Consider the following 15953-nt stretch of genomic DNA (forward strand, 5'->3'; position numbering starts at 1 on the left):
TGGATGCTGTGTACAAACCATCCTTAATATGCCTTATATTGAATCAGACTTTAAGCTGGCAGTCCAGGCCTGATTCTCTTTTAATTTTTGTAGGGTGCCTAGTTGTGGGGGTTATGTGTTGTATGAAAAATAAATAGCACTCCTAAAATACTACCTGTTTCGCACTGTTATTGATGTGTTGCGCTTGTTGCAAGTTTCTCACAATCTATACTTCAAAATATAGTTTTTGTTCCCTAGAGAATGTATTTTGACTGCTGGGGAAACATTTCATTTGAGAGCAATTCCCATTAGCAACAGCCTCTCCGCGTGGGGCTGTGCCGCTAGATATTTTGTAAGTTTTGTGGGAGATTATACCCTTGCCTGAATCTGCTTGGCAACTGCTGATCTGATTCACAGTAGCTACCTCCTAAGTCTGCTTTCCTCCCTGATGAGTTCAGTAAGAGCTCAGTGGAGCACATGCCACGATAGCCTTCTCCCCTTTGTTTGCAAGCCACATGTTCTGTTCGCCAGGAACCACCACCACTGGCTGGATTGACAGTGTCAGCAGTTCAGTGAAATCAGGCTAGTTTTTTATTTATGCCGGTGTTGGGTTGGAGGTTCTCCTTCCACTGAACACTGTTGAAGCTAAGCAGATGTTGGTCCTGCTGGTGGCTAGAGAGGCTGCACTATGCTCTTCTTTGCTTTCTTGAAAGCGAGTACAGGCATACCTCAGAGATATTGTGGGTTCGGTTCCAGACCATTGCAATAAAGCGACTACAGTGGACGCTCAGGTTGCGAACATGATCTGCGCGGGATGCACGTTCGCAACCTGCAGTGTTCGCAACCCGCAGCGGCACGTCTGCACACGCGCGGGTTGCGATTCAGCGCTTCTGCGCATATACAACCACCAAAACCCAGAAGTAACCTGTTCTGGTACTTCCGGGTTTTGGCGGGTCCGTAACTCAAAAAAAACGCAACCTGAAGCGTCTGTAACCCGAGGTATGACTGTACAGTGGTACCTCGGGTTACAGATGCTTCAGGTTACAGACTCCGCTAACCCAGAAATAGTACCTCAGGTTAAGAACTTTGCTTCAGGATGAGAACAGAAATCGTGCGGCGGCGGCAGCAGCGGGAGGCCCCATTAGCTAAAGTGGTAACCTCAGGTTAAGAACAGTTTCAGGTTAAGAACAGACCTCCAGAACGAATTAAGTTCTTAACCCGAGGTACCACTGTATTGCAATAACATGAGTCACACAGTTTTAGGGGTTTCCCAGTGCATATAAACCAGGGGTCAGGAAACTTTTTCAGGGGACTGGTCCACTGTCCCTCAGACCTTGTGGGGGGCTGGACTATATTTTTTTGGGGGAAAGGGAACGAATTCCTATGCCCCACAAATAACCCAGAGACGCATTTTAAATAAAAGCACACATTCTACTCATGTAAAAATACACTGATTCCCGGACCGTCCGCGGGCTGGATTGAAAAGGCGATTGGGCCGGATCCGGCCCCTGGGCCTTAGTTTGCCTACCCATGATATAAACGTTACATTTATATTATAGTGTAGTCTAGTGAGCTGCAAGCACAGGAGAGGGTAAACCTGGCTCCAGCCCAAGCCAGCTGCACTCCCATGGCCAGAAGAGGGGTAGGGGGTGGGACTTCCTTCCCCTGGAAGCGCCTAGGCTTGCTGCAGCTGCAGCTGCATCTTTGTTAAGGCGCAATATCTGTGAAGCGCAGTGCAATAAAATGAGGTGTGCCTTAGTAGTGGGCCTTATCGTTCCTGTGAAAGAAGGAAACGGTGTTTCTGTCATGTACTCTACTTAGCGTTGATCCAGAGCAGAACTCCAACGTATAATTAGCAGAGTGAAAACTTAAACACGTTGCAAGATTCCCAAAAAAATAGACCAGAGGCAATTGTATTTCATCCAGCAGAGCTTTACTGCTACTGAAGGCAAATGAGCATAATGGTCACAAATCCAATACATTCAGGATTGGCACTGTCCATAAGAAATCCAGTTGCTGCAGACTTAACTTAAACTTACAATAACTCATAAAAAGTCTAAACTTTAACACTATATGCAGAACACCACACCAGAAGGAAACCAGAGATAGAAAAGAGTGAAACCCAGGCTCCTTCTGGCCTTATTATTATAGTCGGCATGACCTTGACAGAAGAGATAAGAGAACCAGCTTAAGCCTGCTGTGCTCAGCTTCTCTGAATGAATAACCCAAACATCAGGAACCTTCTGCTTGTTTCTTTCACACACAGCAGCTTCCAGAACCCTCTTGAATTAATCAGAATAGGAAAGATTTCTACACATCAGATCAATACTTTCTGTACTAAGAAATGCAAACTGACAGTTTCTCCTTATTTTAATTTGCCTCTTGATACTTTTCTCAGTAACTTCTGGTGATACCGGGGAGAGGGGTGGCAGAGAGCTGGATAGTGATGTGGGTGTCATATAATAAGCTATGAAAAAGTTTAGGAACCTGGTAGGTTGACCTGTACATGCTGTGACTGACAATGCTACAGTTAGCAGAAGATTTGCTCCTGTACCCCAGTAAAAAGTTATGTTTATTGCGAAGCATCCAGCTGCATCGCTATTAGTATCTGTACTTTAAATTTGTAATAAATAAATGCAGCATTTGTCAGATTTCTGTTAAGGGTTTCTCACCTCTGATGTTGTGCAGCTGATGGAAAATGTCTGGCGTCTATTGGGTTAGATGACAATCATACCATCGTACTCTGGGACTGGAAAAAAGGAGAAAAGATGGCAGCAACCAGGTAAGAATGTTGTCACGCAGGCATGCTCTCTAACAGCTTGAGTTGCATGCATATATTTTTTTCAGGTCCAAAATTTAGGATGCTGTTTTAAGAGATCAAAATACCACCTTCCTCCCATACCTTAAACCTGTATGTTTAGTCAAGAGAGAGAGAGCAAGATTGTGATTTTCATCAATGCCCCACCTTCTCACATGCCAGATTTCTATGCATTGATTAGAGCAGAGATTTCCAAACTGTGTGTCGCGACATGTTAGTGTGTCGGCTGCAGTGTGTAAGTGTGTCACACGAATGCTACCCATGCTCCTCGTGGGGCTGGAAAGAGGTTAGTTTAACATCTGGTTTGCTAGTAAAACTGAATTACTGTGTTGCGTAATGATGCATGCCTCAAAAATGTGAGACCAATATGAAAAGTTCTGTGATGCTGCACTTCATGGCCCTGTTCACACCAAGAAAATATGTAGACTTAATTCATGGAGGGGTATTTAATCTTGAATGACATATTGATCGTTTTACCCATCAACACCTGCATGTTCACCAGTATTCCACCTATGTTGTTCATTCCAGATGTTGTTGCTTTGTCCTAACTAGCATAGGAGGTACATCTTGTTGTTTTGTTTTGCTGTATTCCCTAACATTAATGATGGTAATAACATTTTCAGCCTTATATTATTATTATTATTATTATTATTATTATTATTATTATTATTACTACTACTACTACTACTACTGTATTAATATACCACCCTATACCTGGGGATCTCAGGGCAGTTCAAAGAATAAAATCAAGATATAAAACCGCAAAATACATAATAAAAATAAAAACAACAACCCAGTTACCCCCTTATAGCTTACATTCTTGGTTTCCCCCCCATTCTTGCGTAAGTTTATGATGAATTGGGGGGGGGTGTCGTTATGTGAATGGAGGAAACAATTCCACCTGTTCTGCCAAAGCAAAATGTTACTTTGTGCTCTTCTATGCCTTTATTCTGCAGTGTTTGCAACAAATGACCTATAGCTGCCCTCTTGCTGTGGACAGCAGTGTGGTTGGAGGGGAGATAGTTTCTCCGCCTGAACCTCCCTTGCAGTTTTGGTAGTATAATATAAATAGATTTTCCAAGTCTGATAATGTCATCTCCTGGGCCCACTCCCATCTTCCCCATCTCAAATTGGAATACGTATTTTTTAATTTTCCATTTGTTGCCTGGGAGTTTATCTGTTAACCTCGCAAGGTCTAAGAAGCTTTTGTGATTGCCTGAACACTCAAAGTTTTCAGGAACAGTTTGGTCACTTATCTAACTGGTTCTCTAATGGATGTTTTCATTTGCACTATTAAATAGAAGCTTCCCTTTTTATAAAATAAGGACTGCGAACAGGCAAATCATGGATCTCAATGATTTCTTTCAATGCAGTACACTTGCTTTGTCTATTATTAAACAGTAGTAGGGTGTGTGTTTTTATCTCAGTATAAAGTATTTGGCTGAAATCTTGCATACAGTTGAACTGTGTTACATGCTGGTTCAAAACACCCCAAAACATCTGAGCTTGAGTCCTTTGCCCTCCAACCAACAGCGAGGGCTGGGTGGGTTTTTGAAACGCACCCCAGCCCCAGCCCCCCCCCCCCCCGTTGATAATGGACAAGACATCAGAGTTCATTCAAATGGCAGAGCGTTGACATCCCATTCGGTTAATCTGCTACATCAATGTGTCTTCTGCAAAGTTAGAATCCCCTTTGAATTTAAGTTTAGTTTTTGAGCCTATACTTTAAAAACACCTCCAGGGACCATGCAGAACCCAGAGGTGGTGAATTCTCTTAACTTTTTTACAATGAAAGCTACATTTCTCATGCATGAGCTGCCGTATCCCTTTGCAAAGATGGGAAGGCAGAGCCTTTCAGCTCTTCTTCTCCCCTACAACTACCAGCCTAATAACTTCTTGCAAATATTCTAGCAGTATTGTGATGATTTAAAACTTTGTGGGGCAAATCCCAGGACCCACTGAAATAACTAACATGAATTAATCAAAATCTATATTTCATGCCTTATTTCTGTTGGCTTTAACTGTTCTTTGAAATATTGTGTTAATTTTTGCCCTTCTAATTATCCATCTAATGTGCTGCAATTACTTATCACGGATCTTCCAGTCCTCCTTCTGAGACTGCTTAAATATTAATAGCAACTTGCTTATCGCCTAGTGGTATAAATGGTGCTCTTTATAGCTCTCTTAATTAATTTGACCTGTGTCGCCTTTCCCTCTGTTATCTTGAATACATTGAAGCACAGCTGTGTGGGGGTTTTTTTACCCCCTTATGAATTACTTTGCCAACACTTTCCTGAAAACTGCTCTCCATATGAAATAGAGTCTGCTCAAAATGGAGAAGATTTGCTGAATAAGAATTAAGTAGCATTGTTTCATTTGGTCAGATCCAGTTACTTTCCTGTTAGACTGATATACAGGTGACGTCCGTAATAGTCTGGAGCAGCCTTTCTCAACCTGTGGGTCCCCAGATGTTGTTGAACTACAACTCCCATCACTCCTAGCTAGCAAGGCCAGAGCTCAGGGATGATGGGAGCTGTAGTCCAACAACATCTGGGGACCCACAAGTTGAGAACCACTGGGGAGGCTGAGTGGGATTATGATATTTTGTAGCTGTCACTTCATCCTTTTGGCTAAGATCAAGTGTAGCATCTTGTAGCCACTGATGGACTTAAGCATAACTGCTACCTCTCATGTTGTTTTTGCTGAGTTGTGACCTCTCCGGGGCACAAGTCTAGGCAATGGTTATGGAGGTCCTGAGCTGGCCAAACGACAAGACCCTCCCCCCCCCGGTCTTTCTGATGTGGTCCAAAGGAAAGCAGAGCAATACATCTGACACCATATTGGCTGCAGGAGTTGCCAGAAGGAGGTGTACAAGGAGCCATCCAGGGAGGAATATGTGTAGGGTTTACTCCTTAGCATTTTCTTCTCCTGAAGATAGCCCTCAAGTTTAGGATCAGAGTTTTCCTTCTCCAATATGGGCTGCCTTCCTCAAGAAATTGTTGTGAATAATGTTGAAACGACTTCCTGTAGTGTCTGCCTGCTAAACTAAGGATCCATACAGTACAACTCCAATAAATGTCCCCATTCCTGTTGTTCCTGTTCCTGTTCATTCATACTATTATTTCTATGATTTTGTTTTGTTTTTTAAAGATATTTATTAAAATTTTCAAAATTAATACAGTAAGAATATAAAAAGTCAAAAAGAAAAAGAAAAAAAATACGAAAAAACAGAAAAAATACATAAAAATTAAAAACACATTAAGTTCACCAAAATTTACTTTCATTGACATATTTTCCCGACCTCCTCATACCTCCCCTTTTTGTATTCCAATTCAAGTTATTGATTCAGCAAATCCTTAACCATAATTCTTAACCTAATAAATTAACATGTTATTATTTTACTTTTACTCTTTCATCCATTTCCTCAATTTATTTTTGCTAACCTTATTTTCCTTTAATTTAGTTCATTTTTTTAAAAACCAATTTTACCTTATCCAAACTTAAACATCAATACTTATACATCAATACATATTCTTAAAACATTCTTTCTAAATTCGACCCAAATTCCCTTCCACGAATTTCCTAAATTTCATAAACATTACAAAAATAAAAGCAAAACACATTATACTTATGTACCATTTGGATTCCCAAACCCCACCCCACCCTTTCCCGGTTCCAGTCCCCAACAAATGTCCATCAGTCTTAATCTAATATTTAGCCTGGAGATCTCACATCCGAGGCTCTTAATTCTCTCTCAATTCCTCTCTGCTGGTTTTTTTGATAGTCCTTAAAATTAAACACCAACTCTCGGAGAAGCTCTGGCCCTTCAGGATCCATGTTTCTTTCAACCAGTCCTCCATATTTAAAGGTGGAACCCAAATCTTGTTTCTTACTCCTTTCAAGTCCAAATGTCCCCAAGGCTCCAACCTTCACCTTGAACAAATTTATAATCATTAGGTCTTCGGATCTCCACATAAGGAGATCTTTCCTTTCTTCAATCTCCAATTCAGGCCAGATTTTCCACATCAAATTCTTATTTTCCTTCATTACCATCATGTCAGGCCTCAAGTCCTTCTTCATCATCTGCAGCTCTTCAGGGACAACATATGTCTCCTTCTCCAAATTCTCAAAGTTGTCAAGTTTCTCTTTCTGTTCAGTTGAATAAACTTCCAGATTCAACTCCTTATCAGTTTCAATGATATTGTTTACAGTTGAGTCCAGAGTTGTAACATTCATAGCCAAAACATCAATTTGGCCTTGCAACTTTCCCAAGAGAACAAAGACTCTGTCCAATTCAGCCTGAATTCTCCCTTCTCCAGCCATTCTTGTAATGTCCCAAATCCCCCTCTAGAGGGATTTTGGTTTCTTAGTGTTCATTCCAATCCAGGTCCAAAAATCCAACTAGTTTGTATCAGTTCTTCCTTGTTTTCAACAAATTATAACAAAAATTGTAACATATATAACCAGCAGAAGCAACAGAAACAAAGTTCTCTTTTTCCGTTTTGACAGCTACTTTGACAGCTGTCAAACTCTTTAGTACCTCATCGACAGGCTCTCTCGCGGAACACTCCCGGGTCCGGGAGGGTGGCACTTCGGTTCCCAAAATTAGCTCTTTATCCTCCAGCAAAATTTCTTATACTGCCAAATCATGAAATTAAAGTCTTTTACCAAAGAAGGAAAGAAGAAAAGGTTCTCTCGACCTTAGTTAGCAGGTCTTTGCTTTAACTTGTTTACAAGACGGGTAGGCAGACTTCCTTTTTACACCTTCCCCGATCGTGCCTAATTCTTAAAAGCAAAATTTTCTTTACAGCACCAATTTCCGTAGTACTCACGGGTTGTTACTTTTAGAGTCCAATTGTTCACAAGAAGAAGTCAGCGCTCTCCGACCATGGCATGCGGCTTCACTCCACAGGAGAAGCAGTCGACTCTCAGCACTGCGCCGCTCACCCCGTCCCCCGTTCCGAAGCCTTTAAAAAGGCTCCTTCGCGGGTCAGGGGGGCGCAAATGGTGCCCGCCGAGTCACCAGGTTCACAGGCTTCAGCGCCTGTGATTTCTGAGGGTCCCCGCGTCGCCGCAGCGGCAAGACCCGATCCTGCAGAGCCGATTCCCTCCGGAGCTCAGAGGGAATCCGCCATTAGTCAATGGCGCTAACCCGGAAGTCTATTATTTCTATGATTTTGGGGGGTATGCTATTATCTCATGAAACAGTGAATACATAATTGACTGGACCCACAATGAGCTTAATTGAGCTCTGCTGATCAGTTTAAAATACTGATACTTTTTTTTTACCAGTCACCTTCACAAACTATGGGAACGAAAAGAGAGCTTTAACTTTGACTGAAGCCGTTATGGATAACTCCAGTTTGTTCCCTGTTCCCTTTTCTTCATTTAAATTAAATTAAATTTAAATTGTTTTTTAAATCCAGAATTCACAAAAGTATCAAAACAGATTCAATAAAATTGGCATTAAAACAAAAGTACAGGAACTAGGAAAGTTTTACAAAGGCTGGATATCAATGACCAGAAATCCTTGGCCAAACATGTATGTTTTTAGCAAGTGTTGAAAACACACTGCAACTGGCAGTTTTTCATGGACTAAAGGTAATTTAGCAGTTTAAGAGAATTATCAGAACTGGAGGAATTATAAGAGGAGTGAAACTTACCAATATGTATTTATATGAATCCTGTAGAGCAGGCTTCCTCAACCTCGGCCCTCCAGATGTTTTGAGACTACAATTCCCATCATCCCTGACCACTGGTCCTGCTAGCTAGGGATCATGGCAGTTGTAGGCCAAAAACATCTGGAGGGCTGAGGCTGAGGAAGCCTGCTGTAGAGTAACGCTTGCTTTGGCAGACATCTGCTTCCTTCCAGCACTTCCTGCATGAACTGGATTCAGCAATATTTAATATGTCATGGATCATATTGATCATATTGAGATGGATCTGTGTTCACTCTGCAGGCTGCGCTAACTTCTCAGAGGATGTTAGAACTCCATTCAGTCATAGCAGATAAAACCAAAATGGCTTGTCAGAGGGACTTAATTCAGACTTTTCCAGACTCTGACCTCGCTTCCAGATGACCTGTTTTTTGACTATTCATCCTGATTCATTGCAAAAAGTTTGCAGGGAGTTTGTGTGGCATCTGCTGTTTTTTGAGCATTCATTCTGAATGCATCAGGTGATTGGTATTCCATATGTTCCCCATCTCTTTCCTTGCTGTGAAAAAATGGAGGGGGGGGGAAACAGGTTTGTTCCACAAGAGCACCAAAATAGTGCAAAATAGTGACAGTTTCAAGCACCTTAAGGATACAAGAACCCTTTTCATATACTGTATGGTTTTAAATCTTTCTGTTTCGATCAGCAATAATAGGGATGTAAACCTACAGCAACCAGAATGTATACTAAATTTCTCTTCAACGTTTGTCTTGCAGTAGCAACACATAGTACACCTGTTCAGTTGTGTCCTTTTGTTGTAAAACAGGTCTGCTGCTGTCACAACTCGTTAAATTCTTAAGGCTTGCTTATAGATCAATAAATCCCCATCCAACTCATCTTTCTAATTTCTAAAAATGTATCCCAAAGCAGTGCCTTTTTTTGGCATGCACCAAAATCTTTAAAAAAAAAAAGATGGGTAGACAACTCATTCATTACTCTTTAATTCATTGCAGAGGCCATAAAGACAAGATATTTGTAGTGAAATGCAACCCTCAATATGCTGATAAACTGGTAACCGTTGGAATGAAACACCTCAAATTCTGGCAGCAAGCAGGTATGGTGTTGCATTAAGAATGTTTAATGGTTATTGTATTTGTATTTGTTTAAGAACAAATAAAAATTAGTTTAAAAAGAAAGGAATGTAAGTTATTTCTTCCCCTTGGGCAATTCCATGCTGTTCACGAGTCTGAGCCTTTCTCTTGACCTACCTCTGCTGGAAGTCATTCCTTTAGTCACACCCAGGATGTGAGCTGGTGTGATCCTGCACAACAGATTCCCAGTTAAGTTCCTCTGATAGCCAAAGCAGTTTTTCAAACCACCATACTCAAGGGTTGTTGGTGCTCGTTGTGTGAATTGGTGTCAACAGTGTGCAGGGCTCTCAATTTTGTCAACTAAGGAATATCTGAAAGTACAGTGGTACCTCGGGTTACAGACGCTTCAGGTTGCAGATGCTTCCGCTTACAAACTCCTCTAACCCAGAAATAGTACCTCGGGTTAAGAACTTTGCTTCAGGATGAGAACAGAAATTGCAGCACAGCGGCAGCAGGAGGCCCCATTAGCTAAAGTGGTGCTTCAGGTTAAGAACAGTTTCAGGTTAAGAACGGACCTCCAGAACAAATTAAGTTCTTAACCCGAGGTACCACTGTACCTTCATAGGGTGTAACAGGGCAGGAGCCATCATTAGAAGAAGAAGAAGAAGAAGAAGAAGAAGAAGAAGAAGAAGAAGAAGAAGAAGAGAGTTTGGATTTGATATCCCGCCTTTCACTCCCTTTAAGGAGTCTCAAAGCGGCTAACATTCTCCTTTCCCTTCCTCCCCCACAAAAAACACTCTGTGAGGTGAGTGGGGCTGAGAGACTTCAGAGAAGTGTGACTGGCCCAAGGTCACCCAGCAGCTGCATGTGGAGGAGCGGAGACGTGAGCCCGGTTCCCCAGATTACGAGACTACCGCTCTTAACCACTACACCACACTGGCCGTTCATCTCTCTCTCTCTCTCTCTCTCTCTCTCTCTCTCTCTCTCTCTCTCACACACACACACACATGCGCGTGCGCACACACGCACACACACACAATTATAATAATGCATGTTGCTCTGTCATCACAATTCAGGTGGTGGTTTCACCTCCAAGCGTGGCATCTTTGGAAATATCGGGAAGCAGGAAACCATGATGAGTGTTTCGTACGGGCGAATAGAGGACCTTGTTTTCTCTGGATCTGCCACAGGAGACATTTACATCTGGAAAGATATTTTGCTGCTTAAGACGGTGAAAGCTCACGATGGGCCTGTATTTGCCATGCATGCCTTAGATAAGGTATGTGTGCCTTGCGTCACCACCAGATATTCTTTGTTTGGCTTCGGAATTTCAAATCCATAGCCACGTACCTATCTCATTTCATATACCTATCTCGTTTCAAGCTCACCCCATGCACACACAAAACAGACACAATTTCACTTTGGCATCCTTGGGGTTTGGATGCCCAGGAATCATTTGTTGCACCCTACAGCAGTGATATGGGACGCGGGTGGCGCTGTGGGTAAAACCTCAGCACCTAGGACTTGCAGATCGCATGGTCGGCGGTTCGAATCCCCACGGCGGGGTGCGCTCCCGTCGTTCGGTCCCAGCGCCTGCCAACCTAGCAGTTCGAAAGCACCCCCCGGTGCAAGTAGATAAATAGGAACCGCTTACCAGCGGGAAGGTAAACGGCGTTCCGTGTGCTGCGCTGGCTCGCCAGATGCAGCTTGTCACGCTGGCCACGTGACCCGGAAGTGTCTGCGGACAGCGCTGGCTCCCGGCCTCCAGAGTGAGATGAGCGCACAACCCTAGAGTCTGTCAAGACTGGCCCGTACGGGCAGGGGTACCTTTACCTTTACTTACAGCAGTGATGCCAGTAGGAATTACTTGGCTGAATCAGATCAAAGATCTATCAAGCCTTCTTTACAGTAGGACAGTTGGAAGATAGGTAGGATGTTTCTTCCTCAGCACCTAGAACTCAGTTACACTGCTTCTGAGCATGGACACTGACTGAGATCCTAACTTCACTTACCTGGGAGTCTCTTGCTTCACCTAGTTGATTTTCACTGGTCTTCAATGGTGGTCAAAACATAACCATTCTGAAAGTTCCAGCTCAGAAGCCTTGGACTTCAGTTTCCAATACAAATCCAACTTCCAAGGCCACTCAGTTGCCTTTTCCCAGTGTTACTGGGGTTCACATGTGCCACAGTTTCTCTCACATGTCATTTAGAGAGCTACTAATACAATTTTATGAGGTTTGCAATCTTTGAACTGGCAAGCCGATTGCTATTATTTTGGATTATCTGGCTTGAAGAATTCTGTGAAAGTTTTAATGTGCCATGGTCAAAGGGATGGAAAACTGGGAGGGGGGGTTCCCTGTTAACAGCAACTCTGCTTATCAAATTCTAGCTTTTAAAAAAGAACATAAGTGCCTGTCTTATACCAGGCCACATAATTAAAATATACTCGGAGTTGAGTGTTGATTTGCTCTTTATTTCAGCTCATGGTAAACAGTGAGTGATTTCCCCCGAAACCTCTGGCTATATATACATTATTTACACAATGGATCCTTCATGATTGGCTGATTCAACTTCCCTCCTGGAGCCTGATTGGACTGCTGCTGCAGGCCAATCTGGTTGCTGATTCACTTCCTCCTGGAGCCGGATTGGGCAGCTCCTGCAGACCAATCAGGTTGCTGCCTTCTAGCATCCTACCTGCCTGTTGTTCTAGGATCCAAGCTTAGTACATAACAATAATGTAACCCACTATTGTCTACACTGTGGGCCTCTGGGGTCTCAGACTGAGATTTCTCTTGCCACCTGGTCCTTTTAACTGGAGAAGCCAGGGGTTGAACCTAAGTCCATTTGCATGCTATGTATGTGCTGTATCACAAAGTGCCTTTGGAAATCAGATGGGTCTATTGGAGCTGGTTGGCTCTAGTTACACCTGGGGGAGGCATTGTCATTGATAGGTGTTTCCATCTATTAAAGGCAGTTGGGATGATCCTGCCTTAATTCCCTCTGGTCTTGACCTTTTGCATCCCCTGCTAACCTCCATGACTCAGGCAACTTTGCTCTGCTGACCGGCTTCCGGGTTGATGGCAGGATTTTACGCGGCCTTCATAAATTTGCCCCCCCCCTAAAGGGACCTCTCAGTAGCTCTTGGTAGGTCTCAAAGTTAAGGACAGGACATAAGAAAGATGCTGTTGTGTACAAGAGGGGTGTCAGCACTATCTATCACTGTGGCAGAAGAAGCTGCAGCTTGTTCCATGTGGTTCTCATTACTCTACTTATATATCCCAAAGCAAATTTGGATAGGCTGCCACCAATTCATGACTGCTTATTGTTTCGTTGCCACGACCATGAGCTTTTTTCTTAGAGGCACTCGTTTCAACCCTGGTCCACTTCACATTCTTTGGATTAGTCTTTATTCCCACAAATCTAACTGAAGACTGCGCTCATTCTCTGGGTCTCAGACACCCTCACCGCGGTCGGTGCTTGCGAGGTTGTGTGCTGCAGAAGTGGGAATGCGCATCTGAATAGGATCCAAAAGGCAGCAGTCTGATTGGTCCTAGAACAATAGGATCCAAAATGCGACAGTCTGATTGGTCCTAGAACAATAGGATTCAGAATGCAGCAGTCTGATTGGTCCTAGAACAATGCAGCAGTATGATTGGTCCGCAGGAGCCACCCAATCCAGCTCCAGGTGGAAGTGAATCCGCAACCTGATTGGCATACAGAAGAATCCCAGAATTAGCCAATCACGTGTGGCCCATTGTGTAAATAATGTATATAAAGTAGATACTTTGGGGGAACTTCCATTCCTCCTCACCACTATGAGCTGAATAAAGAGCATGAAATCCACACTCGACCCTGAGTATATTTCAAGTACAATAATGTGCTTAGTACGTAAAGCAGCCTTCATTCTGTAGTCCAGTTGCATGTGTGCACACCTTCTTCGTCTCTAATGTTAATGCATTAAGTATAAAGCCCTATGCAGCCTAGGACCCACGTACCTACGGGACCGCCTCTCCTGGTATGCCGCGCAGAGGACCTTAAGGTCCATAAATGACAACATTTTGGAGGTCCCAGGTCGCAAGGTGGTTAGATTGGTCTCAATTAGGGCCAGGGCCTTTTCAGTACTGGCCCCAACCTGGTGGAATGCTCTGTCACAAGAGACCAGGGCCCTGTGGGACTTGACATCTTTCTGCAGGGCCTGCAAGACAGAGCTGTTCCGCCTGGCCTTTGGTTTGGACTCAGTCTGACCCTTATGTTTCCCTCCCCTTATGGTTTTGATCTATGGGCTACTTTTAAAATGAGGCTGCATTTTAAATTGCATTTTAACCCGTATTTATTTATTTTTTCCTTTTTCTCCCCCCCCCCCCCAATATTTTTATTGTAATTTTACTGGTGTTAGCCGCCCTGAGCCCAGCTCTGGGTGGGGAAGGCATGGTATAAATAAAAAATTTGTATTATTGTTATTGTTATTATGTTTACTTTTGTGCAGGGCTTTGTGACAGGTGGGAAGGATGGCGTGGTGGCACTTTGGGATGACACGTTTGAGAGGTGCTTGAAGACATATGCCATTAAAAGAGCAGCATTGTCGCCTGGCTCCAAAGGTATAACCTCATACGTGAGTTTGGTGAGAGACGCCTTCATGCAGAACCCCTCCCCAAAATCTAGGCAAATTGGGAAAAACCTAGGCAGTCTGCTTAAGCATCTTCCAGAGCCACCATCAGCTCTGTATTGTTCTTCAAGTAGGGATCAGGGAGCAATTCTGTTTAATTCCGATTTAAAGCTTAATTAGCCTAATTTACACATCCCAAAACAGTGTATGAACCAAAGCACAGTCATTCTTCAAAAAATCCACACTCTTCTGAACGTTCCTTCTAATCTAATCTAATCTCCAGGGTTGCTGTTGGAAGATAACCCGTCCATTCGTGCCATCACCTTAGGACATGGGCATATACTGGTGGGAACAAAAAACGGGGAGATTCTTGAAATTGATAAAAGCGGCCCCATGACTCTGCTTGTGCAGGTACTATGACTTCCAGCATTTCTACACTTGCTTACTTTCATGTGATCTTTACTTTGGATTGCTAATTAATCTCCATCTACCTCACTCTCTTTTCCTTTACAGTCAGATTGTTTTGGCTCTTGGTGTGCAGATCAGTTTGTTTTCAGAGTTTATAAGTGGCAAAGTAAAATGTTTCTCAAAGTTCCTTTGTTTTGGTGCTGCATGTGTTAATGGCTGTTCAGGTTTTAATTGCAAAAAAAAATCAGAAATATATGGTACCAGCAATAGACTTTAGGAAGAGGGGAAAATGGGAGAAGAATGATTATGAATAAAATAGCAAACTTCGTGCACTTTTGAATGGGTGGGGTTTAGTGATTTTGAGGAAAAGGGTGGTTGCTTGTTCTGTATTTGGAATCAATATGAAACAAATGAGACAGTAAATATGAACACATGTAGTATGGTTTGAATCAACTAGATTAATATTGTTTATTATAGAATTGGAAAATCAAATACAAGAAGCAAGGCAAAACAAAAACAAAAGCAACCCATCAGAATACACAGTTGTTTTTGTGCTTCTCAAATAGGAATGTGGGGAGAAATTCAATTCGCCACACTTAAAACCGAACTTACTTAATTTTCACTTTCCAAAACTCCTGGAATGCATTCTGTTTGAAAACCAAGGTACCACTGTATAGAGAACACTCTAGGATGTGTGGCAGAGCACTTTCTGACCATGTAGGTTCAGGCAGAAATGTCCTAAATGGTTTATGATGTTATTAATCCCTCCACCAGTACACAGGTGAGAAAGGAGCAGAATAAATGGGAATTACAGGGACCCTCGTTGCCAGAGGATGAGTAAGCAGCACAGTAAAAAAACAACAACAAACAAACCCACAACGCTCTTTTGAAAGTAATCCTAGCTTGGAATTGAAGCATAAATGTACATGATTTTCTTTTGTAAACCACTCTTTTTCTGTATAAACAGGGGCATATGGAAGGGGAGGTCTGGGGTCTGGCAGCGCATCCCCTCTTACCTATCTGCGCAACAGTGAGTGATGATAAAACTCTGAGGATCTGGGAACTTTCCTCTCAACACCGTATGCTGGCTGTGAGAAAGCTTAAGAAAGGTAACCTTCCTTTAGTCCTATATATGCTATCAATACAGCACCTTTTTACTATCCTCCTTTGGGTCAGGCCCTACACCACACCCAGCTTTGCACCTCACACCTGGAGCTGCTACTTTTAGGAACTGCTCAGTTTTACAGCTGTTCGCATGCATAGTTGTGCTCCTTCTGAGTAGTTTGTCCATCTTTGGTCCCCACCCTGCACCCAGCTCTCACCTGTGAATCCTAGAAGCTGTCAGCATGCGACAGTGGCCACACCCCGGGAACCGCTTCGACTGACCGGCTAATCC

General features: G+C 42.9%; 1 protein-coding gene across 3 annotated transcripts in view; it reads left to right on the forward strand.

Moving 5' to 3' along the window:
• Window positions 1–15953, forward strand: part of EML6 (EMAP like 6) — a 169371-nt gene that overhangs the window by 97282 nt on the left and 56136 nt on the right. For all 3 annotated transcript variants that reach the window (XM_053383652.1, XM_053383655.1, XM_053383654.1), the window contains exons 17-22: window positions 2668–2761; window positions 9466–9566; window positions 10620–10822; window positions 14030–14141; window positions 14433–14560; window positions 15525–15666. In XM_053383652.1, the coding sequence (XP_053239627.1) occupies window positions 2668–2761; window positions 9466–9566; window positions 10620–10822; window positions 14030–14141; window positions 14433–14560; window positions 15525–15666 (780 nt within the window). The remainder of the gene's footprint in view (window positions 1–2667; window positions 2762–9465; window positions 9567–10619; window positions 10823–14029; window positions 14142–14432; window positions 14561–15524; window positions 15667–15953) is intronic.

The sequence above is a fragment of the Podarcis raffonei genome, chromosome 3 (assembly GCF_027172205.1).
Source record: "Podarcis raffonei isolate rPodRaf1 chromosome 3, rPodRaf1.pri, whole genome shotgun sequence".
Lineage (NCBI taxonomy): Eukaryota > Metazoa > Chordata > Lepidosauria > Squamata > Lacertidae > Podarcis > Podarcis raffonei.